At 38.4% G+C, this 25,897-nt stretch overlaps 1 protein-coding gene across 1 annotated transcript in view; it reads left to right on the forward strand.

The window, feature by feature from the left end:
• LOC130905523 (spindlin-Z) overlaps nucleotides 1-25,490 on the forward strand; it is a 43,274-nt gene extending 17,784 nt beyond the window's left edge. The window contains exons 2-8 of the mRNA XM_057819023.1: nucleotides 2,318-2,402; nucleotides 2,535-2,640; nucleotides 6,577-6,625; nucleotides 6,706-6,841; nucleotides 9,274-9,391; nucleotides 12,127-12,360; nucleotides 22,923-25,490. Coding sequence (XP_057675006.1) covers nucleotides 2,601-2,640; nucleotides 6,577-6,625; nucleotides 6,706-6,841; nucleotides 9,274-9,391; nucleotides 12,127-12,360; nucleotides 22,923-23,122 — 777 coding nt within the window. The 5' untranslated portion in view covers nucleotides 2,318-2,402; nucleotides 2,535-2,600 and the 3' untranslated portion in view covers nucleotides 23,123-25,490. The remainder of the gene's footprint in view (nucleotides 1-2,317; nucleotides 2,403-2,534; nucleotides 2,641-6,576; nucleotides 6,626-6,705; nucleotides 6,842-9,273; nucleotides 9,392-12,126; nucleotides 12,361-22,922) is intronic.
• The last annotated feature ends 407 nt before the right edge of the window (nucleotides 25,491-25,897 follow it).

The following is a 25,897-nucleotide window of genomic DNA, read 5'->3' on the forward strand; positions in this document are numbered from 1 at the left end:
GAGAAAAAAAACAGTAATGAAGCATTATTAGTCCAAAGAGCATGAGTGCCCTGCCCTCTTGTGGAGAAAGTAGTTCCTAGTTTGAATAGTGAATACTGCAGTTCCTTAGTAGTTACTATTATGAAATTAAAAGGATCATATCTCCGTTTTTCTGTGGTCAATCGGTGCCAAATAAAAACTGGGAGAGAGTTTTAAATCCGCGCTTTCGATTCATGTTCAGGGCAGCGCTCTATGTCAAATACTTAATTTGTGACGGTGCTTTAAATACCCGTTATTGAACAGGCAAATCACAAATCTCAAGTAAAAGTAAAAAGTATGGATTAGTAAAATACTCTTAGAAGTACATTTTTCTCAACAGGTTACTCGAGTAAATGTAACGGAGTACATGTAACGCGTTACTACTAGGCCTGAACGATATTGGAAAAAACTATTGTTGCGATTTTTTTTAGGTTTGCAATATATTGCGATATTATATTGCGATATTAAAAAAAAAAAAAGATCTATCTTTTTTAAAGAAATTTTCACTAAATGACTTGAATAGCTGTTTGGAAATACTTTACATAACACACCGTGACCACAGTGTATTCATATAATACCGTTTAATTTGTGAATGATGAAGATTTCTGTATGAAGGTATCCAGGAAGTCATGTCTGCACAAAATAGATCATTTATTGAATACAATATTTTACACTTCAACAGCAGCAAATACAATAAATGATAACTAAAAGAGCAGGTGCATTAGTCCCCTAAGTTTTTGACAAAATATAACAATAAATAAAAACTTCTGTAAAATAACAACAAAGTTGTCAACATATTTGAACAAAAATATTAAATATGACAAATAAAAGAGTTGTTCACAAACTATAACAATAAATAAAAACCTCAGTAAAACAACAAAGTTGTCAACATATTTGAACAAAAATATTAAATATGACAAAAGAGTTCACAAACTATAACAATACATAAAAACCTCAGTTAAACAACAAAGTTGTCAACATATTTGAACTTAAATATTAAATCTGACTAATAAAAGTGCAAGTGCATTAGTCCCCTGAGTTGTTTACACAAAATATAACAATATAAAACTGCAAAACGGCAACAAAGTTGTAAAAATATTTCAACAAAAATATTAAGTATCAAAACTTTATGTGCAGCTGTACTATATATAGTTATTTGAAAAATACGGTTTACAATAAATTTAAATATAAAAGAAACAAACTCAATTGAACTTGTAAATAATTGAACTGAATAACTGCAAATAACTGTGATGAATAACAGAACCATTTTAACTCCCAAATTTCCTGCCTTCCTGATAGCTGTCACATGAAAAAAAAGAAGAAAAGACATTCCTTCAGCTGTGTTATGTATTTGTCTGCATATCGTCCACCTTCCTTGCTCAGCAATTCTCAACTGGGTCTCATAGGTTTTTGGCCAAGACTATTAGTTTATCCACTATAGCAGGCTTGAGACAAGAACGTTGGCATTTAACAATGTTCCCACCTGTGCTAAAAAGCCTCTGATGGGGAGCTCGTAGCAGGAATGCATAGATACCTGCGTTTTAAATGGTCCCACATGTTTGACAGATTACTTCTTGTTGAGGCAACCATGGCGAGGCACTGTCGACAGGGCTGTTTTTTGTCCCTTATAGTCTTGTTCTTGCCAAAATACTTCCAAAACTCCTTTTGGATACAGTCTTCCTTGCTCCTCCAACGTGTTGATTGCTTGCTTTCACTTTGAGAACGGGCCCTCCTCCCTCCGCTCTGCTGTTCGGCCCCTCCTCCCTCCACTCCGCTGTTGCAGGGGGAGGGGGAGGAGCCGATGACTTGCTGGAGAGAAAGAGAAACTGTGCGCTTTTTTTCCCCTCTCCTTCCTCAAAACAAACGTTTGTGGATTAAAAAAAATGAAATTAAAAAACTATCGCACGTCCTTGCGATGGGACTATTGCACATGCGCACATCGCGATGGCGATGTTTAAACGATATATCGTTCAGGCCTAGTTACTACTGACCTCTCGTTATTACATAGTGGAGCATTCTACCTGGCACCTACTCTCCAAATCTTAGGTGAGGAAAAACCTGTATAAGCACTGCACACAGCACTAGGGTATTTCAGGTAGGCGGTCAGGGTATGCAATAGGAAGTTATGTCAATAAGAATAGAACATTGAATTGATTAATAATTTAAATTAAATTTCAAGCTTATTTTTCTTCAAGCCAACGGATCTACTCCTTTTTTTGAGTGGCATTTTGTTTTACCATCACTCTTTGTTATCATAAACATACAGCTTATGGACTGGCACTGTGCTTTACTGTCACAGGTTTGCTCTGGATTTTTGCGCAGCTGAAAAGAAGCCTGAGTCCGGGCAACCCAGAACGTTACCAAACATCTAATGACCAAAAACTGTAAGTACTGCCTAATCATTCATGACAATCTCAGGACAAATGTTCATCTTTTTGCATTTCCTATTAAAGCATTTACTTTCCCACATTTTTATTGAAATCCCATTTTCTTTATGGTTTGCTCCTGTTTTTCAGCCTCGGAGAGCTTTGCATTGTAGCTGTGTAGTTGGGCAGCCTGGCTGCCTCCCTGCCTCCAGATGAATGAAGAACACTCCGGATCACAGAGACACTGCTGATACAGGTCCTTAAAAATAATTATTATATTGATTGGAAGATCTTTTTTCGAATATCGCTACGCTATAAGGCCTTTTCACATTAGCGTCATCCCAATGTGAAGAGTGGTCCACGGCAAGCGCAAAATGGGAGGAGCCTGACGTAGACGCTGTCAAGAATGGAAAAGCAGCAAACATACTATAGTCCCAAACACCAATGCGTTTGTTTTTCATTGTAAAAGAAAACGGCGAATTTTCCTATTTCAAGGAGGAGGGAGCATTATAATAACTGTGTTAAGAGTTTTACTAATTTCGGTGAGAAAGTGAATTGGTTGTTGTTCGTAAACTTAATTTCCACACAAACACACATCGAGGTACCATTTAGCTTAGCAAGGAAAGGTATGCCAGTAATTTTTCGAGAGCTCTCATAACTTCAAAAAAACAAGCGCATTTATCAGGGTTTCGTCGGCTGTGGTTTGTGTATATCCGTCCGTCGAAACAGCCTGATAGCGCAGAAATAATTACGCCTGGCCCTCTGCTATTGGACGCGTTCTTGACGTCAGTGCGGCAGTGCTCTGAAAATAAAGCAAGGCTGTGTTTTGGACCCCGACTCTTAGCGTAAATTCATTCAAACTTCCAGTTCCGCCAAAAATGGCCGCTCACTTTCGCCGAAAAGTACCCTTCCACATACATAATGAATGGGTTGCCACTGAACCCTTCACACTAGGCTAGTTTGAAACAGCCTTTGGGTAGCTCACGATACAATACAGTTTGCGATACAAGGCTCACAATAACGATGATCTAACGATATGGTGATTAGGGATGCAACGATACAGTTAAGTCACGGTTCAGTATCATTTTCCATATGAGGGACACGAGTTTCGATTCGATTCAATACATTTAATGCTCTCAAACAAAAAATACAAGTGATATTTTTTTTTAATGTTTTTTATTTCCCAACAAGCAAAAATAACAATACTATCATATAAACATGCATTTTAGTGCATAATATTTATGTGCTTACTCCTTACTGATCTGAAAAAAATTGTATAAAAGGGCTGAGAACAATCTTTACTGTTTGTAAAGTGGGGCAGAGCACACTGTTGATTGCTACAGCTCTCTTAGCAGCTAGGTTTACCACATGAGCAAAATATCCTATTTGTGGTCCATCTGTGTCATGTACTGAATTAACATTATTTGCAGCATTATCTATAGTCACTGGGATGGATTGATTGGGCTGCTTAACTTAACCATTTATTCCCGGCGGTTTTTAATTCATCAATGTAGTGTATGGACTACGTGTCCTGACCCGACCCGAATTTCGGGCAGGGTTGGGCCTAAAATGTCAATTATTACGTTCGGGTCTGGCCGGGCTTCTCTCTCGCTAACTTTTTTGTAATAAATATATATTTATATACGTAAACTAAAACGATGTATGGATCTTAAACTAAGGAATACTACTTGTTATATAATACATAATTTGGATGAAACAGAGAAGGCGCTGAATGGGAATTGCGAACAGGAGCCGCGCAGAGCCTTTCCTTGGCATAGAGGCGCGTGAGCACAATATCCCACACAGAAATATATTTAACGTCATACGAGAAATATATTAACAAACTTTTCGAGTGTTATTTTATTGTGTAAATGCATTTATAATGATTATAAAAATATGTAGAGTATTTAAATATTTAAAAACATTTTAAACGTTTTAAACATTTTAAAAAAGTGTTTTTTTTTCTGCCAACTCGAGGAAATGAAAATAAATGTCAAATGGGCTGCTGTATTTAATTGCCAAGGAAATGAATTATGAACTATGCAGCTCATAGAACAGACACACAAATATAAAAGATATAAATGTTTTTTTGGGGCATTTCAGGTCATTTCCCGTTGATTTTTGGTCACTTCCTTTTCCTTTTGTGGCATTTACGGGTCACTTCCTGTTGACTTTGGGGCATTTACAGGTCACGTCCTGTTTATTTTGGGTTACTGAAAAGGAAGTGACACAAGAATGACCCCAAATGAATAGGAAGTGACTCAAAATGGACAGAAAGTAACCTGTAAATTAGAGTGGTTCAGTGATTGTGGGGTCGATTCTCCGCCCTGATGACTTCGTCTTAGTATCCTTGAGCACAATACTAAACCCCGCGTTGCTCCTGGTGCTGCGTGACACCTTTTTTCAAATGATATATCGATTCTTGGTGGAAGCATATCGATAAGCTTTTGGGCTACAAAGTATCATGAGATCACCTTTTCGATATATTCTCACACCCCTGCAGTCACAGCATTTCTTGATACCACTTATAAAATGCGCATATAGACCCTACTCACCAACGTCACAGAATGAATGACGTGTCGCTGTATCCGGCCGCCATATTGGCCGTCTCTGTTTAGCCCTATTCTCAATGGTTTCAATTAGTCGTTCAATTTATAGAGCAATTCATTTAAGCCCCGGTGCTTTCAGACGCTGTAAACTCATTGGATGCGTTGCATAAAAGGCGTTATGTGGAAAAGCTTCAGTCTATCCATTCGCCAGATCCATATTTGATGCCTAAATCGATATTTTTCGACCCGCTGTCTTCGCCCTCTCTGCCTGACATCTGCTACCCTGATATCTACAACTATCTTGTCCACACAAAATCAGCCTATTCTCACTAAAGTTTGAAAAACTTTAAGAGCAGCACTCTAAGCAACATTACCACGTGTGACCCTTTACTTCCAATTTTCTAAAATGGCGACAATCAATAAAAAAAAAAAGTTGACTGCGCTGGCCGACGCTTCAAGGATAGGTGGATATTGGACTATTTCTTCAATAAAACGCGCAACAACTGTGTCTGCCTCATTTGCAAAGAGACAGTCGCTCTTTTTAAAGAGTTCGATGTGACGCGATAATATTACCGAACAAGACACGCTGACATGTACAACATTACAGGGAAAATACACAGCGAGAAATTATAGCAACTAGAAGCTAGTTTAATTTCACAGTAGCAGTATTTCGCAAGAGCCCGAGTGTCGAAACACAAAGGCGAAAAAAATAATAAAGTAAATGTGACACACAGAAGGGCTTGCTAAAATTTGTTTAAATATATTGTTCTATGTGAATCAGCCAAGGTAGCCCCCCGCATTTTTACCACACCAAATCTGGCCCCCTTTGCAAAAGGTTTGGACACACCTGTTTAACTGATGATCCGTAGACGAGGCCAGCTTCTTTCACTTGGTACCAGCTAAATATTATTCAAAATGTAATGATGATGGAAGAAATAAGCATCTTGAATTTGAAACTGTATGTTGTCGGCGATTAGCCTCACAATGATCTTAATTGTGGTTGTCAGCCCAAAACCCTCTAAATATATATTAAATGCATCTTACCAGATATAAAATGACTACTACATAATCTGTGGTAATCGTTTGGAGCCCAGTTTTCTCGTCGAATTGCAGCAGTCCATCTCGCTCTCCTCTCCAGGTCTCTCGGAATACGGTAGATCTTCAAGTCTGTCTGTCTATCTTCTCTGTTACTGCAACCAACCGCCACACATGCCTTCACCATTATGATTATTAATGTTAACGAGCAGAAAAACACGCCATAATAGGAGGAATTTACGAAGCGGTAATGCGTTAACATGACGAGTAGACGGACAACATGGCGCGGAGGCGTGGTTGTGACGTCATGTGAGTAGGGTCTATAACATACAATTTCTCCTCGACTATTCAGCAGTTATTACTTCTTCAAACTGTTCGTTTAATTGGTCCGAACTCAATGTTGTTGCTGCAGCAATTCCAAAGCGCTTTACAGATCACATAAAATAAAAACAATAAAACCAACTTCTGTTCCCTTCTTACATCATCTTTGTTTTTTGAAACAATGATAGATGTAATAAGAGAAATAAACCTAATCTATTTGGCATAACTGTAACTTGCTTGTAATCCAGTTTGTTTGGTTGTTGACTGGTGATGTTGCCTCTCCTTAGGGCATGCAGGTGTTTCTGCAAATATGATGAAGAAAAAAAATCCCAATAAGTGAGTCATCACACATTTGTTTTCCTTTGAACTGCAAACAAATTTTATTATTGACGTTCTTGCTTCCAATCAACTTGAAGGAAACATAAGAGCAACCTGGGCCCAACCACCAAAGTTCTGTCCCAGCCACGACGCAACATTGTCGGCTGCAGGATCCAACACATCTGGAAAGATGGAAGTGGCCATGTAGTATGGAAAGGGACGGTGCTTGACCAGGTAAGAAATACTACTTCAACTATAGTGAGATCTATATGCCTAACAGTACGATTTGTGAATGATATGCCCAGTACTATTTAAATGTTGATGCAGCATGATAGCACATTAAAATGGTTTTGTAAGATGTGCATAATTACAGTATAAAAAGTAGATGATAATTATCGAGTCATTTTAAGAAATTACGACTTCATACCGACAAATCCGATGACACAAAACAATAGCACAGATAAAAAGCTGCTAAACTTGTCAACGGCGGGAAAACCCCCAACATTTTTTGAGAGTTGAGATTACAAATGTTCGTTATTATTCGTTTCAAAATTAACATGCGTGCCTCAAGGTTGCCTTCAAATGCCTAATTTGTACCCGTTTTGCACTAGAGGTGTCAAAAACAAATTCGCAATCGATTAAGATTAAAAATTTAAAAGTCGTGAGCTAAAGTCAGTATTTATTTAAAAATTCACCAACTTGTCACTGCATACTGCATCAAGAGTTTTTTTTAGCTAAAAAAATATTTTTTGTCTCTGTGTCTTTCAAGTTCCTTTTTAATGGAAATCTTTGTTTCACTGTTAGTTCACTAGTTAGCGCGGAGCGCTATGCTAATTAGCGCGTTGTTTGGTGGTGTACAAAAGTTACACCAGATGCAGAACGTTTAAAACCAGGATTAAGTACAGCGGTAACACTACAAACATGTGAAATAGTACAGAAATCTGTGAAAACAATGTAAATTGTTTAAAAGAAGTCTTCTTTCTAAAGACACTTTGTTTGTTTCCAGAAAATGTGGAATTTATTCCACCAGTGTCCATCTTATTGTATTGTTTAGAGAAGTTATGCCTTTGAAACTTAGCAAAGGTTTTTGCACCTTCTTGTTGTATAGGCATGTTGAGAAAGAAGTACTGCCTTTAAAATGGTTAATGTTTTTGCACTTTCTTGTTAAAAAAAAGCAGTTTATGGGCAGCTTTTTGTTGTATGGGCATGTTTTCATTGTTCCTGTTGAATCATAAGCATATTTTAAATAAATAATGGACATAAATTTGTTTGGCTACTTTATTAATTAGTAATGCACGGTGCATCGATAATTGTGTTCCAAGCAGTTTGTCAGTTATTTGTTAGTTTTAGGGCTCCGGAGTGGCTAAGCTAGCGCGAGTCAATGGTGGTTGAAATCAACTCCATCCACTAATTAAAACCCCGCTAATTGGAAGATTAAGCCTTATGTGAAAAATTCTGATCCTCCCCTTTAAATTCAATTATCGGAAAATCGATTACAGGCGGTGACATTTTTCTGTTGTCATTCTTATGTTGAGGCCGCAAAAGGAGAAAAATTGGTAAAAAGTAACTGTTAAATTACTTTTGAATGAACTTAGTTACTTTGATAATAAAGTAATCAGCAAAGTAACTAGATTACTTTTTTTGGGCGTAATCAGTGATAAAATTACTTTTTCAAGTAATCTGTGACAACACTGCACTCAGTGCATCCTTGGAAGCGGAAGTAAAGTGTGCACGCTATTCAAAATCAACAATGGCAAGATGACAGACTTAACCGTGGCCAAATGCTGTTGTGCTGCGCTAAGCATTTGATACACAGAATCGGGTTGTAATGTGGCAATTGTGTTTTTGCATGCTGTTCCTGAACGGATTGTGTGAGCGTGACACTGGCCGAGACAGGCGGAGCCTCTTGGGGCGGCCGTTTCGTGAGTCTCGCTCTCCTGGAAGTGACGATAATTTGACAATTCAAAAAGTCACAAAAGTGAGAGCGATTACCTGTGTGACTTGGAGTACCACCTGATTCCCTTTTGTGGTTTAATTTTCACCTATGCATTTTTATATACTCCAGTAAGCTCGGCAATGAGAGCGGCAACTTAATTCATGCTGCATTACATGCAGCGTCACAGCACGCTAGGTATTTCCTCTTCTATTTGTCCAATCAAAGAGTGCATCTTTCGTCCAACGTGATGCTACTCGGAAAGTTCTGGCGCACTGTGAATGCTTAATCTTTTCAACCAGTCGTTTGCAAGTGTTGGTGCGAGGTAGCTCTCCACCTTGACCCTGGTCCTCTTGGTCTAATGTGAAAACGCCCTAAGGCACTAAAAGTTTCAGGACTTATATCAAATAACCTTAGTTATTACAAGTAGCTTGAAGCACAAGTTTCCAACAAGTTTATCAAGTCATATATGAGCCTCATTACAAGTCACAGGAGCTTAGTTTAGGACAGCACATACTAGTACACAAATTGTGGTTAAAACCACACCTTGCTGCATAGTTCCAGTACTAGTGATGTACTCTTGTATCCCATGAGAAGATCATAATTAGAGAGTTTTTCATTTTGTGTTACGTTGTTAAATTAATGACATTTGATGCTCTTCCTTTTAATTTCTTCATTGTCATTCTGAATTTAGCAACTATTGATTGATATTTTATTTTTTTTAAACAACCAGGTACCAGTTAATCCATCTCTTTATTTGATAAAGTATGATGGTTTTGACTGCGTTTACGGTCTGGAGCTCCACAAGGATGAGAGAGTTCAGGGACTGGAGGTGCTCCCTGACCGATTGGGTAAGTGTATAATTCATTATTGAAGCCAATGTTGTTTTGGCAGCCCTTTTAATTTTCGTCTTAGTCTTTTGGTGGAAAACACTTACCAGTCTTAGTCATATTTTAGTTATTTCAAAATGTGTTAGTCTTTGTCTCGTTTTAGTCAATGAAAACTCAGACAAATTTCATCCTTGTTTTAGTAGACATTTCTCAAAATGTTTTCGTCTATAAACTTTTAAGTTTTAGTCCATGAGTAAATAAATAAATAAAGGTTTCCAACAATTTCGAATGAACATTGGCAGACGTGCACATAATTGTAGAGCAGGGGTGGGCAAACCGATCCTCCAGGGCCGCAGTGGGTCCTGGTCTTTCTTTCAACTGACCCAGCACAGATAGTTTAATTTTTAACACCGAACGTGTCGGCGGCGACGTGTTTACGCATATCATCTTTGAAGCCTCGTCACGCTGTAATTACGTCACCCACGTGCTGTGGATTGCTCTCATTTGAAAGTGCGGAAGTTGATGTCCACATCAGTTTTTATTTGAAGTCAATCGACCAAGTAAAACGGGAGATAATGTCATTTGAGTTTTATAGTTTTATTGCACTCATAAATCAGCATTAAAACGCTGCATAGACCATGTGTTTATCTCCATATTGCCATAATTTCTTGTCCTTTTTCAAAACCAAAAGCAGCACGAAAGACTACATATCCTAAGAGCCGTTGTGAGGTCAAGAAGGACGAACCTAATGTGAATATTTTTAATAAATTGCCAAGCGAGGCGCCACCTAAGGAAAGGGAGGCATCCAAAGCGAGTACCAGCCGGTCGGATTGAGCGAACGACTTTGAAACGTACGGAATTTATCGAAAACTAAATTTAGCGCAAGCATTATTTCATTAATTTAAGGAAGAGGATGAGACGTTTTTGTCGTTGTTTTTCTCGGATGAGTCGGTGTCTCGGCGAGTAGAAGAGTGGGCTGTGCGACATGTGCGACGTAGCTCTGTGTCCTGTTCACGATGAAACTTTATTGAGTTGCAAAAAAATTAAATAAATATTGAGTCTGTTGTCTGAAAAAATTGAACTGAACTACTTGTCATTATTTTTCAAAGTTATATTAAATTTTTTTTCTTTATTATCCATCTTTTCAATTTGTATATAGATGTGTGTGTTTGAGAAGTTTGATTGCATGCATATACTTTTGATAAGGTGATGGGTACAATACCTAACCTCACAAAGAGATATCCTCTAAACCCTTTTTGTGTTAGATGATGTATATATTAGGGCCGTCAAACAACAAAAAGATTTTTAATCGAGCTAATCACAGCTTAAAAATTAATTAATCGCAATTCAAACCATCTATAAAATATGCCATATTTTTCTGTAAATTATTGTTGGAATGGAAAGATAAGACACAAGATGGATATATATATTCAACATACGGTACATAAGTACTGTATTTGTTTATCATAACAATAAATCAACAAGATGGCATTAACATTATTAACATTCTGTTAAAGCGATCCATGGATAGAAAGACTTGTAGTTCTTAAAAGATAAATGTTAGTGCAAGTTATAGAAATTTTATATTAAAACCCCTCTTAATGTTTTCGTTTTAATAACATTTGTAAAATTTTAAATAAAAAAATAAACTTGTAGCCCGCCGTTGTCGATGTCAATAATTACACAATGCTCATGGGTGCTGAAACCCATAAAATCAAACGCACCCAAGCACCAGCAGAGGGCGACAAAACTCCAAAAAACACAAGTAACAAGTGGACTTTGCACTTTGCTGTCATTTTAATCTGTTTGAGCGGGGCATGTGCGTTAATTGCGTCAAATATTTTAACGTGATTAATTTAAAAAATTAATTACCGCCCGTTAACGCGGTAATTTTGACAGCCCTAGTATATATATATATATGTTTCTCACTATTTTGCACTGTAAATAACCTGTTTTGACCATAGTATGTGTAAAAGCCAAAAACTCCTATGACCATAAATGCTGTTTGTGTTGAATTGTCCAACATAAAACTATTCAGTCTTATCTTTTACTCTTGAATGTTTATGCTAACAAATTGAATAAATATTATCAAGCTTCAAAACGGTTGGTTGGCATGTTTGGTTGTCAATGGGACATAAACATGACAAATTTTGAAGAAATATTATGGGATTTTTTTGTCTTTTTGGGTCCAAAATGTGTATAAGAATATCTTGTTAGTGCCCATCACAACTCAAAATGTAGTCTTCGAACACAATGCTCATAGCTTTTGCTGTTTGACTAAATTAAATTCCTGCTTAAATTTATGACGATATTCCATCAATTGTGCACTCTTTTGTACGTTTGATTGACATAACCTGACAAATAGCTTGTCAAATACATACTATGTTTGGACACCTCTCACAGTTGATCAATATATGATTCATTTTATCACCTTTACTACAGGAATTTTTCATTAGATTGTATGTCTGATCAGAGGAAAGGATACCCCAGCCATTGAATATATGTCCAAAAGAATTCAATTCACATGTGTATCCTTGCTTGTTTCGAACATTCAGCTCATGACGTATTGTCCGCCAAAATAAACACTGCTATACTCTCAAGCCCTTGTTGTTTTAAGGTGTTTACATTATGGACAACTCTGCTCACTTGATTTGCAAACATGCAATGCAGTCTTTTGTTACATCTTAAGCTATTACTCATTGCATAATTGACTAGTAAGTGACTCATGTCTTGTTTTTACTTCCCAATTCATGCAGCTAAAACCCGCCTGACTGATGTGAATCTAGCAGATACAATGATAGGCAAAGCGGTGGAACATATGTTTGAGACGGAGGAGGGTCCAAAGGAAGAATGGCGGGGAATGGTTTTGGCCCGGGCTCCCATTATGACCACCTGGTTTTATATTACCTATGAGAAAGATCCTGTTCTCTACATGTATCAGTTGCTGGATGACTTTAAAGAAGGTGACCTCCGCATTATGCCTGACTCCAGTAAGTACAATTTGAGAATGTGCCCGTAAAGACTTAACTAAGCATTTTCTCAAATTGAGACAGCATTTCATACACATAACTAACTGTGCGTGTCTGTTTAGGAAGATAATTATATTTATCATAAATTTACATCTGAAATTACTTACAGTGCAAGCAACAGTTTACCATAATGTCAACTTGCTAAATGCTAACATACAGTGGGGAGAACAAGTATTTGATACACTGCCAATGGGTTTTCCCATGTATCCCATGTTTCCCAATGTATCTAACAGCATCTGTGTGATGTTTTACGCAACAGTGACTGGAAAGTAAACGGTGGTAAACCAGAGGTTGGTAGATTAGCCAAATATTCTACTCAAGTAAGAGTAGCGTTACTTATAAATGTTATTCAAGTTATAGTAAGTCATCTAATTTTTTTTTTTTAAAGTACAAATAAAATGTAGAAAAGAATAGTAATGAATAGCATTCTGAGTAACTGCTTACAATGTTTGATTTTTTAAAGTAATGGGATCTTGTTTTTCTCACCACAACTTCATCAATATGAACTGTTATCATTATTAGGCCTGCACAGTATATCGTTTGAACATCGCATGTGCAATTGTCCCATCGCAGGACGTGCAATTTTTTTAAATTTAACACGAAAACTTCTGTTTTGCTTCAAAAAAGCAGCAAGTGTGCAAAGACATGGCCTCGTGGATCCCTTTTATATACAGCAATCTTCGTCATTTACAGATGAACACCTCTATCTTGGATGAAACAGTATTATATGAATACAATTTGGTCATGGTGAGTCAACTAATGTTTTCCAAATCAGAGCTGTTTAAAGACCAAATGTGAAGTAAGGTTGGCCAACCATGTTTTTGAATAATATCAATGGCTAAACAATTATAAGCATATTTTCTGTTTTTTTTGTTTGTTTTGTTTTTTAACGCAACCCTTCCAGATTCATTGTTTAACCCATAGCAACGCCCTTGACAACGAAAATGCTTTTCTTCGACAATCTTCGGAAATTACGTCACACAGAGAACTGCGAGGGAAGTCCGCCATAGAACAGTATTGTTGCATTGCTTCTCGGTAAGATGCCACGGTGGTGTGTGGCGATGTATTGTTCTCAGTCTAAAGAAAAGTTGTATGAGTGGCCAAATGATAGCAGGGCACGTCAATGGAAATCTTTCGTTCGCACGAAGCGAATGAATTTCACGCCATCATCGAGTAGTGTTCTCTGCTACAAAAACTTCGAAGATGCCTGCTTCCTCAACTGGTCTGCTTATGATCAAGCATTTGCAAAAAAGTAAATGTGATTTTTGGATAGATGACTGATGACTTTGTCAAAGCAGAGGCACCAACTGTTGTGGAATGAACAGTAGATGGTAGCAACGTTAGCTAGAGCTGGGAATCTTTGGGCACCTAACGATTCGATTACGATTCAGAGGCTCCGATTCGATTATAAAACGATTATTGATGCACCCCACTCCTTTTTTTTTTTTTTAAATTTGTTTTGTACATTAGTTTCAAAATTGTTCAAAAATCCTCTCAGGCTAAACCAAACTACTATTTCAGTATCAAGTTAACATTTAGCAGTAAACAAATATACAAAAATAACAGTAAATAAAAAACTCCAGTCCCCATTCTATATCAGCAGCTTTAAACTACTTTCAATTAATTTAATGTTGTGAATCAACCGTTAAAGTTGTTAAAATTGCTCCTGTTATTCCATAATTTCTCTTTCGTCTACTTTCAACATGTAAAAGTTTTAAAACTATTTTAAAGATAGATTCAGGTCAATAATTTACCGATTTAGGAGTATTTTAGATAAAAAGTTAATTAGGTTCACTTGGAAGGTTCGCAACAACAGCCTTGCAGGGAAGTGTACTGCTTTAAGATGGCGGCCGTTACTAACGCCGGCATCTAGTTTTTTGTAGATGTGCTGGTAACGATACCGAAGCTATAATGCATCTAGTCCTATATAAATGATATCTACCGTAACATAATGTGGCTTGTAGCAGCTTTTCGGCAGCAGTCAGGTATTTTTTAAAAAAAAATTTTTATCTCGTGGCATGAGTTGAGCTAGAGCCGTGAGTTGAGCATTGGCGTTACCCGAGGGGCCGGGTAATGAGAAGCATGATGTTTAGCTACTCTCGCTCCGTCCCTAATTGCGTACCGAAGACCGCGCGGCGCGCTGAGTGTGTCGTACTTCTTCTTTACTTGGCATATTTCAACAATCGGAATTTGGATGTTTGTGAATCGTTCTCGAATCTTCCACGGCCGAATCGCGAATAATCTAAGAATCGGAAATTTTGCACACCTCTAACGTTAGCCGAAAGGTAACTCGAGGCAAAACCCCGATCGGGTTGTGGAATGAACAGTAGAAGCTAGCGACGTTAGCCGAAAGCTAACCCGTGGCAATCCCCGATCATAGTTGTATTGAGTTCATTTTGCCTACACTTATAAATTCGTCAAAACCTTTGTTTTATCCCAGGCAATAGTAGGTAAATAAACCACTATTTGGGGTCCGAAGGCGGAAGTGTTTGCCGAAACATGCCAGGTAAATTAAAGCTAACGTCGCTAGCTTCTACTGTTCATTCCACAACATGATCGGGGATTCATCAAAACTTTTCTTTTATCCAAGGCAATAGTAGGTGGTTTATTTACCTGACATGTTTCGGCGAACACTTCCGCGTTCGTCAGAGGGTCCGAAGGCGGAGGTGTTCGCCGAAACGTCAGGTAAATAAAAGCTAAAGCTGCTAGCTTCTACTGTTCATTCCACAACCCGATCGGGGTTTTGTCTCGAGTTACCTTTTGGCTAACATGATCGGGGATTCGTCAAAACTTTTCTATTATCCCAGGCAATAGTAGGTGGTTTCGTTACCTGACATGCTTCAAATCATAAAAATAATAACAGCCTATATTTTAACAATCTTGTAATCTCGATGGGTCTTGTCTCCATTCCATGTCAGGTAGTCTGGGCACATTGTTTGCATCCTGATTAGCGTCTGGCTAATACATGTACGGTCCAACATAAAATTCCAACCTCCTCCTCTTCCTCCAACTCTTCAAAAACTTGGATCTCCTCACTTGCGCTCGCTCTATCGCTTATATCGCTGTTTGAATCATTGTTTGAAGGGCTTTGTGGGGCGGCCGTATCGAGCGCTGCCATCGCTGTTCTCGGTGTGACGTATCACTTCCGGGTTCGTCCCCTTTCAGGTTCGAACTTCGGAAACGCGATTATTTTGTCAAATATACAACATATAAATTTTTTTCATGCTTTATTTGTTGGACAATGTTTACTTTAATTGTGACGCTATTTGGCATTTTATAAAATTACTTCACATTTGGTCTTTAAGTCATCTGGTGAAAATTCTTCTGCTTTTAATTTCGCAATATATATATTGCAAACCCCCCCAAACGTCGCAATAATTATTTTACTGTACAATAACTTATTACATGACCATATAAGGCCAAAAAGATGACACCTAAATAATCAAATTCAGACCAGAACAACACTAGGAAACACCACCTGTCCAAAGAGTATGAGTGCCCTTTAGTGGAGAAAAAACATTCTTAGCTCTTAGCTTTGATTGATATGATATGAGTCAAGGAGTTATTGTTGCGATGTCACATTGTTGAAACAGAGACAGCCACAGTTGGCATCTGTGGCAAAAATAAAGTCAATATGTAGAATAAAGAGGAAAATTGTAACGACTAGTGTAGCCCAAAGTAGCGGAGTAATAATAGTGTTTCTTCTTTACAAATCTATTCAAGTAAAAAGTATTGCGTAGTACAACAAGTCCAAGAAGTACATTTTCTCAAAAACTTACTCAGGTAAATGTAACGGAGTAAATGTAACGCGTTATTACTCACCTCTGGGTACAACACATATATACAGACGATACAAGAGATTTTTCTGTTATAAATTTGTTGAAAAATAATATCTCAAACTTTGACATTAGGCTAGGTTCAGACCGCAGGTCTTGATGCACAATTCCATTTTTTATTCATATGTTTTTTTGGTGTTCCCGTTCAGGCTGCCGTTTTCCATTCAGCCTGTAAATGTATTACACATTCGCAGAAGCATCAAAACACATGCTGGCTCTACGTCATTTTAGAGTGATCATCTTTTGATTTCCAAACAGAGGACACAAATAACAGACAGAAATAATCCCTGTTTAGTCTTATATTCAAAGCAGTGTTGTTTTTGGCAGCCCTTTTAATTCATGTCTTAGTCTTTTGGACAAAAATACTTTTTCGTCTTAGTCTTATTTTAGTCATTTCAAAATGTTTTCTTCGACTAGGTTTAGTCGACAGTTACTCAAAATGTTTTTGTAAATTTCAAATTCAAAGTTTGAGGCCAAAGTAAATCAAGGTTTCCAACAATTTCAAATGAACATAGTACATATTGCAGCGTTTACAAGGGCAACGCCAAATTTGTGATGATAATACACACTCAGCAGGAAAAGCAGTACATTATTTTCAATTAAACCTACACTGTAAAAAATAACCTTATACAATTTACTCATTAGAATTGAGGTAACAATTTACACTCAGTTTGATAGTGTAAAATTTAACCAATTTTACTTAATAAATACAGTGTATCACAAAAGTAAGTACATTCCTCACATTTCTGCAGATATTTAAGTATACAGTATGTTTTCATGGGACAACACTGACAAAATGAAACTTTGACACAATAAAAAGTAGTCTGTGTGCAGCCTATATAATAGTTTTATTTTCCCCTCAAAATAACTCAAAATATGGCCATTAATATCTAAACCCCTGGCAACAAAAGCCCGCCCCTCTCATCAGACCATAGGACATGGTTCCAGTAATCCATGTGCTTTGTTGACATTTCATCAGCAAACTGTTTGCGGGCTTTCTTGTGTGTGTCTTCAGAAGAGGCTTCCTCCTGGGGTGACAGCCATGGGCACCAATTTGATGTAGAGTACGGCGTATGGTCTGAGCAGTAACAGGCTGACCCCCCGCCTCTTCAATCTCTGTAGCAATTCTGACAGCACTCTTGTAACGAGTAAAATGACATTTTGGAGGGAAAATGACAAGCAGTACTCAATTTGGACATTTAGGGATGTGCATTTTTTTCATAGGGGTGTACTCACTTTTGTTGCCAAGGGTTTGGATATTAATGGCTATATTTTAAGTTATTTTGAGGGGAAAATAAATAAACTCTATTATATAAGCTGCACACAGACTACTTTTTATTGTGTCAAAGTTTCATTCTGTCAGTGTTGTCCCATGAAAAGATTTACTTAAATATCTGCAGAAATGCGAGGGGTGTACTCACTTTTGTGATACACTGTATTACCTAAATACGTCAATAAAAATATACTCAAATAATTTGGGTAAGATTTACTTGATACTAATAATAATATAAGGCACGGTGGCTGAGTGGTTAGCACATCTGCCTCACAGTTCTGAGATCAAGGGTTCAATCCCGGGCTTCGCCCTTCCTGTGTGGAGTTTGCATGTTCTCCCCGTGCCTGCGTGGGTTTCCTCCGGGAACTCCGGTTTCCTCCCACATCCCAAAAACATGCATGGTAGGCTGATTGAACACTCTAAATTGTCCGTAGGTATGAGTGTGCGTGCGAATGGTTGTATGTGTCCTTGTGCCCTGCGATTGGCTGGCAACCAGTTCAGGGTGTCCCCTGCCTACTGCCCGTAGTTAGCTGGGATAGGCTCCAGCACCTCCGCGATCCTCGTGAGGAAAAAGCGGCTTGGAAAATGAATGAATGAATGAATAATAATAAGATCAGAATATCACTTAATACCTATTAAAACTGAGTTTTACTCATGATTGTAGCGTATTTGTATTGTATATTTTACTGAATGTTTTTTTATATATAAATAAAATAATGAAATATCAACTTAATTATTACTATTGTAGATAAGGTTTGTTTTACCCTACAGCCTAAATTCATTGCACACAAGAGAAACATTTCATTGGCAACTGTTTTTTATTCACAATTTGCTCATTGAACATTTAACAAATTGTCTGCCAAATATAGAGATATGGCAAAAATACTGTACCATAGATGTTTGAACTAGTGATGCACGATAATACATTTTTCAACCGATACCGATAACCGATAATTTCCTCCTCATTCCAACCGATAACCGATAATGTCAAGCCGATAATTCTATTAAAAGATTTATGTAAAATTGTGTGCAAAAATATAATTTATTGCTCTTTTTTTCAACATAGAATATGAACAAGTCGTCAATTCCAACATCTAAATAATGATAGATTGTCTGACATTGTGTAATGGTAAACTTTTGGCAACAATTACTTAGAGTAAATACCAAAGTTGCATAAAAATGCCTTTAAAAGTAAGCCATTCCTAACACATATAACATTAATACACTGCAAAATATACCTCCTTAAAACTAGTCAGTTTTAAGTGTAAATCTATTGGAAATAAGGGAAATTATCTGCCAGCGCTTCAAGTGTATTTCGCTCAGATTTCATGGAAGAAAAATAGCTAGCTGAAAATAATCTTAACAGCCTTATTTTAAGCAATACATTATTATACTTCATCCTAAAAAAAACTTGGAAGAAGAAAAGATTTTGAATAATATTTGTGGCTACAGAATATTATTGTTATTTCATTACAACAGGAATGAGCATATTTAAATTGGTAAGTGTTAATAAGTGCCAATAAGTTTTGATTATCTACTGTGACTGCAATTGAGCAGACAAATAAATTAGATTAATTTGAAAAGTGATTACTAATGTTATATGCTTTGTTGCACACTGTGAAAGATTAACTCAAAAGAGCGAGATGTCATGTACCCATTCTGCAGCGCTTTGTTTACATTTGCGGCACTAACGACATGTGCTTTACAGCAGCTAAACTGATACACGGCAGTACTATTTGGATGGAGTTGGAGCTCGCATCTCCGTGCGTGTTGTTTTGTGCCTGAGTTTTGTTAAGCCGAAAATAAAGGCAGCGTTACAAAGTCATCTGACCGCTCGTCATTTTACATACTGAATGCATTATTGACTGGCTGACTTCGTTTTCTCCATGTTTAAATTATCATGTAACCACTGTGCCGTCATGATAAGCTTGCTTACTGGACATCACTTTTCCAAATGTACGTGGTGAAAATGTGATTGGCATGTTTTTCATGAAGAATGGTGGTCGTATAAACTGCATTATTTTTTTATCCAGGGCTTTGGCTCTCGGGTCATTTCGGTTTAAAAAAAAAAAAAAAAAATCGTGTCTCGTCTCGGCGGCGACTACGTTCGTACCGGATATTCCGCTCGCACCGGCCGGTTCGCCGTGGCGTATTCGGGGCCTGGCTCTGCTCACACGCCGTGAGGGAACGCTCGAGAAACCGGGGTGTTCGCCGGAGGTCCAGAGGCCGGGGAACCGGGCTCTGCCCGCCCTGCCAACGGCGAGGCGGCGGCGGCCTGCCGGACCGGCCAGAGCAGCGGGCTCCGTCGGAAGACGGCTACTTGCCGACTATCGGTCTCCAGTCGTGCCGGTGTTTAGCCTTAGACGCGAGTTTACCACCCGCCTTGGGCTGCTTTCCCAAACAACCCGACTCTGTATCGTCACAAGCCCCGTAGTTTAACTTAGTGTTTACAATAGCTTTAGCATTCCCGCGAGCAGCAGCCTCGTATTCGTTCCAAAAATCTTTGTGATGCAGTTTTAAATGGAAGCTGGGTTAGTGGTTTTGAATGATGACGCTTTCTTTCGGCCTCGTGGAACTTCTAAGGTACGTTCCGCAGATGGCGAGAGCGTCGTTTTTTTAGTAACAGCCGCCATAATATTCAACTATTTCTTGTCTTGTAACTCCGCCTCCTCAACCCCTCCTCCCTCATGGGCTTCAGAGAGGGGAGGGGTTGAGGAGGCGGCGTGCTGAATTCTTCGGTTGTGTACATTTGGAGGCTAAATCAAGTATATAATTATCGGATTGCATTATCGGTTGAATTTTTTTATTATCTGGATTATCTGTGTGACGTCATAATTGCCATTATCGGCCGATAATTATCGGCGACCGATATTATCGTGTATCTTTAGTTTGAACCCCACAGGAGTGCAATGTTGTAGCATGATAGATTACAGTGCAAAATAGTTTCATGATATTAGTGTGCAAATTTAAGAAACAAATGTTAATGAAATACATTATTAGCAGCAGAAAAGACTTCCTAGAGCAGGGGTCACCAACTCCAGTCCTCGAGAGCTGTCTGCTTACTATGTCTACCTTCTCCAACACACATGAATCAAATAATCAGGATCATTATCAGGCTATTGGATGGCTCACTGATGAGTTGTTCCTTAATACATATTGACTAATCCGAGTTGTGGTGGCCTCTGGTGGTTGCCGTCATTACTGGGTTTACAAGCCTCAGTGTAAACGCAGCCCAGCGTCATTTAATATAAACAGTAACGTTAGCTACTGCTGGCTGTGTGCTGCGGGCGGCACACCTCAGAAAATGGCGGACGGGGTACTTCCATTCGGGGATTGGGGGGTGGGGGGGGCTTCCACTCAATTATACCGAAGGGCGAAACATTTAACAATACTGCACGCAGTAACTTAAAAATTAATTAGAAAATAAGGTTAACGGTTCAAATTAAGCCACATTATTACCAGCAAGTCATGTTGCTATGCTCTGAAGAACATTGTTAGCTAGCTATCAGGAATGGCTGTCGAAAGCCAGGAATAAAATATACAAATGTTTTAACGGTTCTACGGCTTCTTAATTTAACATACAGCATACAAGGCTTGTTAATGTTTTCGCATTGTCAATTTTAAAAGAAACAATAACTTCAAACTTACCTGCCACTATGCCATCCAAGTTGGAGTGTCCCGCCAAATCACATGGTCCTCCTTTCCGTTTCATATATGATTCGTTTGCGCATGCGCGGCCTTGCGCACACACCTAATATTTAGATATTATCTTGTTTGTTGAAGTTGAAATTTTTACTGATTAACATTAGGTAAAGAGAGTTCATTTCAACCAATTTATTACAGTTCACTTACCTCCCTAGATACTTTTAGTATAATTTATACAATTTATATGGATGATAATTACCCACAAAAATTGTTTTTTATAGTGCACCTAGAAGCCACGAACTGTATGTAAAAAAAGGTTACTCTGAGCGTATGCCATCCTATAGACTTAATAACCAGAAAAGCCAAGTGGCTTTGCTTTACACTGGCTGGTGTTTTAAGACGACGCTCGTCATTCTGAAGCTAATGCTAACGCGAATGCTTCGCTAACGCTAGGATTTACTACATTTAGGGGCAGTTTACATGGCGACTCTGCGACACGAAGACGCAATGACTAAGTAGCGGACTCGCCTCGCGTGCATATGGTGTCAGCGAAGATGGAAGGCGAAGACGAAAAATTCTGAATCCTGCCTCCAAAGTAGAAGAATCCGATTGCGGGGGGTTAAGTGGGGCTTCCTCGGCATGCATATCAAAGGCTCCTGCGGCGCAAGACCGCGCTGTTAACGTCAGCACTCGTACACGTCACATTGGGCGTGCGCAGCGGTGCTACTAAACATTAAAAACAGCAAATATGGCGGAATGTCGGCTTTAATTTACTGTTTTAATAATATTTTTAAGTTAAATATGTTGAATGTTTCAATTTTTGTGCCTTTTTGAACAAAAGAAAAATGACATTGCTTCGAGTGGGCGGGCATATTTTTTTCCGGGCTGAGGGAGCCTGGTGGGGTCAAAGTGCATCATTCTCTGTCGCCCTGTAAATCTGCACTGCCCCCTAGGGCCTGGCATGAATACTACATTGTTTTCATGCGGAATTGCGACATTGTTCAAATGGAGACGCAAATGCAAATTTGAAATTTTTCGTATTCTCGTAGAGTCACCATGGGGTTGGCGTGGCTCAGTGGTAGAGTAGCTGTCCCCCAAACCAGAGGTTGTGGGTTCGATTCTCCGCCCTGATGGACTTGTCTAAGTGTCCTTGAGCAAGATACTGAACCCCACGTTGCTCCTGGTGCTGCGTCACCAGTAGGTAGATGGCGAGATAGTGTAAAGCGCCTTGAAAGGTGGAAAAGCGCTATATAAGTATAACACCATTTCCTATTTAAACGGCCCCTTAGTGTCTGACAATCTCTCAGCACAGATCTTTAAAGGCTAAAACAGCATTGCATATTCTCTCTTGCCAAGATAAGAAAACAAATCTTACCGTGTTTTTAAACATGCAAGATGGAGGGCAACCTAACTTGAGACACATCCTAAACTCCACTGAGGAGGGGCAGCACATCTCACATGAGTGACATGACAGGCTCAACGGACAAAGGCAGTCTGAACAGGCACGCCAAAACATCAGATATGACAAAAAAATCGGAATTGTGCCTTAAGATCTGTGGTATGAAAAAAGCCAAAGTGACCTAGATCGAATTTGAAATGGTCCAGTTTTATGCGAGCTGTCCTGTGCATCATTCGAGTCAGAAAAACATGAAAAAAATCGGATTTATGGATTATGTGCGGTATGAACCTAACCATTGTGACAAAGAAGTAACTGTTCTCGATCCATCGATGGACACCTTTTTTAATTGTCTCATTCCTTCACACTGTAGATGACAGTGTCCCGGCTGAGAGGGAACCAGGTGAGGTGGTGGACAGTCTGGTGGGTAAACAGGTGGAGTATGCCAAAGAGGACGGAGGCAAACGAACAGGCATGGTCATCCACCAGGTGGAGGCCAAGCCTTCTGTATACTTCATCAAATTCGACGATGACCACCTCATTTATGTCTACGACCTGGTAAAAACCTCCTAAGACTTTGCAGACATCCTTACCCTCTTGTCCTAGCACGGGAAAAAAATACAAGACACATCTGAAACACTCATGACTTGCTTTGCAGACCCTTAACGACTACGGAATGTTTTGAAGGCATAAAGTTGTTTTGTACATGTTTGAAAAATAGTTGGAAAGACAACAGAACAAGTCCTACGCAATGTCGACGTACGTGCAGTACGTAAAACAAGTTGATTAACAAAAAAATGGATTTTCATGGTTACGCAGGTAGCAATGTAGCAACATGGAAGGAAGGAAATTAAAACTAACTAAATACACTGAATACGAGGACAGTTTGAGATATCCTCATCTCAACTATTACTGACGTGTGAAAAAATAATTCCACTGTAGTGTGCCATACATTAATCAATGTTCACTAATTATGTTTTTTTCTTTATACTTTTGTTGAGAATGATACGGTAAAATACTTCAAATAATTGAATCTTTTCAAGCATTTGAAAGCTCTTAAATTAATGGGGAAAAACAATTGTAATATGTACAATTTGTGACAGGTAATGATTACACAATTCTTTTCAAAGTAATGATTTTGAAATTGTTTTTTACGGAGCACCTAAAGTGGCATCAACAGATATAAAATTTAAACCATCTGGTGCACACCAGATAGTATGTGATGTGCACGAGAAACTATTTGGTGCGCACCAGATAGAGAAAAGTATGTGGTGCACCACATATGCGCGCCTGCAGTTTGTGGCCTATAAAAGGGAACTTTCTGGTGCGCACCAGATACTTTATTGGTGTGCACCAGAACAAATTGTCATGCGCACCAGATTGTTTCTAGTGGGAACCCCATTCTATCTGGTGACACCAGATAGTTTCTAGTGCGCAGCAGATTTTCTAATGTGTACCAGATTGTTTCTCGTGTGCACCAAATCATTTTTTTTTGTGCTCACCTGATTGTTTTAGTGCGCATCACATACTCTCTGGTGCACACCAGATTGTTTCTCATGCGCACCAGATAGTTTTTAGTACACACCACATACTATCTGGTGCACACCAGATTGTTTCTCTTGCACACCAGATCGCTTATAGTGCACACCATATACTCTATGGTGCACACCAGATTGTATCTTATGTGCACCAAATAGGTTCTAGTGCGCACCACTTACTATCTGGTGCACACGAGGTTGTTTCTCATGCGCACCGGATAGTTTCTAGTGCGCACCAAATATGCTCACCTGCAGTTTATGGCCCGTAAAAGGGAACTCTCTGGTGCGCACCAGATAGTTTCTAGTGCGCACCCAATTCTATCCGCGGCACACCAATTTGTTTCTCATGCGCACTAGATAGTTTCTAGTGAGCACCACATATACACACCTGCAGTTTATGGCCTATGAAAGGGAACTTTCTGGTGCGCACCAGCTTCTACAGTAGTGTGCACCACATACTATCTGGTGTACACCAGATTGTTTCTCATACGTACCTGATAGTTTCTAGTGCGCACCATATACTATCTGGTGTGCACCAGATGGTTTTAAATTATTATATCTCTGTTGATGTCCCTTCAGGGGCTCCGTAGTTTTTCTTTAACTATTCACGCCCATTGTAGCAGACGTTTGCGATATCCTGTGACTTTCAAGCTCATATTAGATTTGACCAAACTTCATCAAAAATCATTTGGATTTACTGTATGTATCGTGGTTACAGTTTTTGGGAATAGATTTACTTTTCTGTCAGTAATGGACTTCCATCAACACCATCAGTGATCCTTAAGTGGGCCTATTTAGTAGTTAGTCACATGCAAGGGCCCCTTGCCAAGGGGACGGAAACTCATTTGAGTTAATGATGACTCCGACGATATCAAAACTAAAAATATCCCAAACAAAAGCAGGGTTTTGTACAGAATAAAGCAAGAGACATTGTATTACATGGAAAGAAAAAAAAACTTCAAGATTGATGGAACCCTGAAGATGTCTGCAGGTGAAAACTGTGATTTGGAAAAAAAAAGGAATTTTTTCCTGATTTTCTATTGCCAAACTGCTTCTCGATGTGGATTTTTTTTCAAGTGTTGCAGAGAGTGTTTATAATTTCACTTAAGCCTTTGCATATGCGTTTGTGTAATTGCCGAAACTTCGATGGAGGTTAACAGAAACAAAACAAAAAATTGTCTTTGTGTAGTATAGTTTGTGACCGACGCACACTTATTATGATGATTATATTTGCGCTTCCGCCAGTTAAACTTGTTTCAAGAAAGTTATGCATTCTTGGTGTTGAAATTTCATGGAAAACAATCTTGTTGCACCTTAAATCCCAAGGACGGGATTAGGAAAAAAAAAAACCAATATGTAATAGGACAGTTTTTGTTAGCAGTTTAGTTGAATTAATTAAATTTTTTAAAAAAACGTACAGAAATACTTTTCAGTGTAAATGGTGTAAAATCTAGAGTAATGGAAACCAAATTCCACAAGACGATTAAGTTTTTCAATTTTTTTTTTTATTTGCAACATGGAAAAAAAATAATTTTTATTGATGTTGGTGTGATGTGTCAGCTCCACACAATGGCTGCAGTAGTTAGTTGGTTGTATTATTGTATGTATGTGACACAATATCCACCTGGGAATGTTTCTTAACATTTCATTTGTTTTTTGTTTTTTTTTACTTACAAACAATATTTTTCCATAAACCCGGACAACACTTATGTGCTTTTATCCATAATTCCTACTTTTAACGTTGTACTGCTTTTGAAAGAGTGACCCTGAATAATTGTTTTCCTCTGTAATTACAAAATAAGCCAAACAT

The sequence above is a fragment of the Corythoichthys intestinalis genome, chromosome 17 (genome assembly GCF_030265065.1).
Source record: "Corythoichthys intestinalis isolate RoL2023-P3 chromosome 17, ASM3026506v1, whole genome shotgun sequence".
Classification (NCBI taxonomy): domain Eukaryota; kingdom Metazoa; phylum Chordata; class Actinopteri; order Syngnathiformes; family Syngnathidae; genus Corythoichthys; species Corythoichthys intestinalis.